General features: G+C 38.3%; 1 protein-coding gene across 1 annotated transcript; it reads right to left on the bottom strand.

Moving 5' to 3' along the window:
- Window positions 1–1,183: 1,183 nt before the first annotated feature.
- LOC127251230 (putative late blight resistance protein homolog R1A-10) lies at window positions 1,184–3,820 on the bottom strand. Its single transcript, XM_051274841.1, has one exon. The coding sequence runs from the start codon at window positions 3,818–3,820 to the stop codon at window positions 1,184–1,186; it is 2,637 nt and encodes an 878-aa protein (XP_051130798.1).
- Between the last annotated feature and the right edge of the window lie 917 nt (window positions 3,821–4,737).

The raw sequence follows: 4,737 nt of genomic DNA, 5'->3' as shown, positions 1-4,737 counted from the left end.
ACATTTTGATTAAGATCAAAGGATCACGACATCCAAGCAAGCAAGTAACTTCGACCGAGTCCGGGTTGCAATCGGTCCATTTATGGTCGGGTTCGTGTGATCCGGAGCCGTGTCGTCACAGTTAGGCTAGTAAATTTTTTGTGGCATCACTAGGGTTCTAATCTAATTAGGGAAGCAGTTGACAGACGTACCTAGACCGTCGAGAAATTAAGGAAGAGTTGGTCATTAGGCTCGTGTCGGTAACTAGAACTAATTTATTTAGAAGCCAATTAAATTAAATATTTATCAATGATCAAGTTCAAAATCCAAGTAGTCAATTTTATTCCTAAATTGGAAGCCTATTTTTATTGAATTTATCTTTTAGTCGTAGATTTTTAGTTTGTTATTTTTTATTTTTATTTCCATCTTCCAAACCCCCTTTTATTATATGTATATATTAAACAATCGAAAAAAAAAAAAATTATTCCCTTAGGAGACGACTCTACTTCACCTATACTACGTTATTTTTATCGTGAAAGTAGGTTTATTTTATTTAAATTTTAGTATAACAAACGACTCTCAATGAGTAAAATGAATGACTAAGCAATTAATAAACAATTATTCTCAAACGCTAAGATATACATAGTTTCTTCAAAAATCAGTCTTTTTGGGCCAATAAATAATTTTAAAAAACTAATAACACTTAAAGTTACTTATGTTTCAAACTTTTAATTTTTTTTTTGGCCAATAAATTATTTTTTTAAAAAAAAATTAGTTTCCAAACATTAAATTAATTTTTTTATTAATAAATAAATAAAAATTGTTAAATACGCTAAAACTTTCTAAAACGATATTTCCTAAACACTCTCTAAAATTAAATGGTGATTTGAGCTTACAATTTTTATGTAGCTGTAGCAAGCACATCAGCCTGATGAACTATGAGAACCACTCAAATTTGACAAAATTGCAATCAAACAGAAAAACTTAGGATTGAAAACAAGTTATGATAGATAAACAGTGAAAATATTAATCAAACATGTTGGTAGCTTGAATATGATGTAAAAGCTCGCCACAACACGCAGGCAAGACTCTAGTACTATATTAAGTGATGTAAATGACCTGCCACATTTAGAAACTTAAATTGTTAAAATATACATCATTTATTTATTTCTTTTATCTACAAACAGAATCCACCTACAGAATGCTAAGCCTTTTCCTTGTCGCCCCACGAAGAATGGATAATAACTTGAAGATGGTGGCACCCGAATTTCCGGCGGTGATTTTCCATTATGTGTGTAGCCGATTCGGCAAGAGAGGGCCGTCCATCTTCCACCTCTATCATCTCTAGCGATTCCATGTCCCCAAAGCACAGAGGAATCTCATGCAATTTGTAACAGTGTCTGATGATCAGGCGCTTAAGTCTTGGGAAATGGCTGTGTTCCGAAATCCACACCTCGAGATTCATGTCATCAAGCAGCAGAGACTCTAGCCGGCGAAACCCCCCGTCACATGGCTCCCAAACGGACCAGCCGTGGAAGGCGTTGCATCGAAGTTTTAGTACATACAGAAATGGCAGTTTTCCGATGGCTGCTATGGACTTCCATGGCAGTTTGCAGCCGCTCAATGTTAGCTTTCGAACGTATTGAGGGAAGTCGGGAACTTCTGAAACAACTCGAGAGTTGAGACCCGAAACAACGCATTTGAACGATGAAAGGTAACGCAGCCTCCTGTCAACATTTCCGAGGAATTGGAAGGTTTCTTCTTTGCCTGGCGCCAACTCAATTCGAACTCCTAACTTTCTTACCTTACGGATTCTTGCAAGAACTCCATCGGTGCAGCTGCAGCTGGTCACACCCAATACAGACAAAAGGTGTTCGAGGGTGGCGCTGTTAGTACAAGACTCAGGCAAGTCGAATCCCCTGCATCGGAGGTGCCTCAGCTGCTTCAAATCCCACGTCGAGACAGGAAGATATACGGCACCGTACGGGTGTTTGATTGTGAAATGTCGACGAATGATGAGGTCTTCGAGATTCCGTAGTCGGGATATGGAATTTGGGAGCTCGCCATCGTATGTGACGGCTAGGTACTTCAAGCAAACGAGCTCTAGTATTTGACAGGGGAATGTGTAGAAACGAATCGTGAGCGCATTTACAACCTCCAACCTCCCGAAGTTTAAGTGTATCCGCAAAGGATACGAATGATAGAGCCCTAAACAGAGCAGCGAACGCACGAATGCGATCGACTCCATAGTGCTGCGCACTTCCTTAATCGCGAGCATAACATTGTTGTGAATACACAACCGTCGATGATGATTTGTGCCACGAGGAAAGCTATACGCGTATTTTTTTAAGACATGGCAAAACTTCTCCTTCTCGGCTATACTAATGCAAAGATTGCGAAACACAACATGTATTCGACACGCTTTAGTTTTACCCAAAGTCAAGCTTTTCTTTTGAGCTAAAACGACGCTTTGCGAAATAAGTTTATCCAACCATAGCTCGGAGGTTTCTTCGACGGATAGCTCCTCTTGTGGCCATCTGTTCGGTGTTACCAATCCCTCGACAGTCCATAATCTAAGAAGTTCGGAGGTAAAGATCTTGTAACTTTGCGGGAACACTCCCGTGTAGAGAAAGCATGATTTTAGATACCGGAACAACATGCCGTAACTCAAAGAGAGGGACTTTGAGATAGGCGAGTCGCTATCAATGCCTATCCCGAGTGGATTTTCGTCCTCGGCGACTTTCTTCCATATTTCTACGGCTCTCTCATTACGGCACAAGAGCTTACCGACCAAAACGATCGCCAAAGGAAGTCCTTCGCAGTTCTTGGCAATGTCCCTCCCGACCTTCTCAAGTTCGAAAGAGCACGACTCTCTCGGATCCTGCCCGAATACCATTCTACGGAGTAGACGCCAACTATCTTCGTCGTCTAGAAATCCTTTCTTAAGAACAGGGGCGCCGCGATTGACTCTACTTGTCACCACAATCCGACTTCGGGTGAAATTTTTTGGGAAGCATTCTTCGAGCGGGAAGAGAACACTACTGTGCCAAACATCATCCAACACAATTAGGTACCTTCGCTGCTCTAGAAATCTACAAACGTGTGATTGTAATTCACGATCCGATAACTTGCTGTGCACTTGTAGATCAACTACGAGGTTGTTCGAAACAGCCATTAGAAGTTCTTGCAGACTGAATTTCGGACCAACTGTGACCATGACTCGTGTGTCGAAATGGGATACGATGGATGGACGGGTATAAGCTTGTTGGACCAGAGTCGTCTTACCAATGCCAGCCATGCCTGCGACTGTAATAACCTGGAGCTCATCAGGTCCTCCCGTTAGCCAATTCGTTAGTTGTCGGAGCTCATCCTTCAACCCCACAAGCTCGCCGCTCTCGACACGAGGGTAACAGATTGTCGATGAAGTTTCGGCTAAATAGTTCCAGGCCTGCTCGATTTCTTTTGACGTTGTTGGTAACTCCGAGCGGATCTTTTCGGAAAAGGAAGAGAGTTCTTCGCCCAAATCGAACAGTTGTCGGAAGAAGAAGGGATTATCATCATCATCGTCGTCGTCTTTAGGGTTTTCTTGAGATTGGAGATCTGAAGCTCTGCGGGATTCGACCAGATCTGCGATTTTGTTTGCTGCGTCTTCAATTTGCTGCTCCAAAGGATCGAACCTTAGCTCCCTCCCCCGCATCGAAGCTCGACTCTCTGTAACTGATTCCAAGTGTTGAAGTCTGTAGTGGATGAAACTCATTTTTTCCCAATAAAATCTGCGTCGGGATGATTCGAAAAGAAGGTTTAGTTTGTGCTTCGCTGAAAGAACAGCAGCCAAAGCCATGGTAATATCATGTGTCTAATCCGATCCTTCCTTTGTCTGCCTTTCTTTTGGTTGACCCTCTCTCCTCCCCGCTTCTTCCTTTCTATTCCAATTCTTCAAATTAGTGCTTTCCCTCGTGTAACGTGCGTATAAATAAAATAAATCCTATCAAAATAAGAGGATTAATTAAAATTTTAAAAACGTTAATGCAGAAGAACCTTGGAGTTAAGTTTTATGGCTCTCTCTCTCTCCTCCTTATACAGAAGAGAGAAGATATATATATATATAATACTCTATCTATTAAGAAGATATATATATATATATAATACTCTATCTATTGTGCAATTATGCTTTCATTTGACAAAACAGGTTTTAATGTAAAAATATATTATTTTTTTATTTTTTTTGAATTTTTCAATATACAAAGCACATGGAAAAATTGGCTTCTTTCAATACAATATAAAATATTGATAAAAAATAAATATAATATTTAATTTTTTTAATTATATTAAACATGTTTAAAACTTTATATATCTAAGGAAAAAAAAAAGAGTAAAATCTGTTGTTCTACAATGACAACAAAAAATTGGACTTAATTTATTATTTTTAAACAACATAGAAACCTATATTAATGCAAAATATTTCCCCCCAAAATGTAAAAAAATCAAAAGTCAAAAACAGTCAAAAATATATTTTAAGAGTGTGTTTGTTTGAAGGTTTGGATTTTGATTTAGGATTTGAACAGTAAAAATTTTGAATTAAAATAGTTGTATAATGTGATATTTTAAATGTAAAATTAATTCTTAGAATAATATAGAAAATAAAAAATAAGTATTTGATGTGATATTTTAAAAAAAATAAAAAATTGAATAAATAATGAATTTTTGGCAAAATCCCTCAAACTTTTCACTCCAAAAATTATCATCTAATTCATTTCT

This window comes from Andrographis paniculata, unplaced genomic scaffold (genome assembly GCF_009805555.1).
Source record: "Andrographis paniculata isolate CXL003 unplaced genomic scaffold, ASM980555v1 Contig43END, whole genome shotgun sequence".
Taxonomy (NCBI): domain Eukaryota; kingdom Viridiplantae; phylum Streptophyta; class Magnoliopsida; order Lamiales; family Acanthaceae; genus Andrographis; species Andrographis paniculata.
The sequence above is the reverse complement of the archived record's forward strand: the minus strand, read 5'-3'. Positions and strand labels throughout refer to the sequence as shown.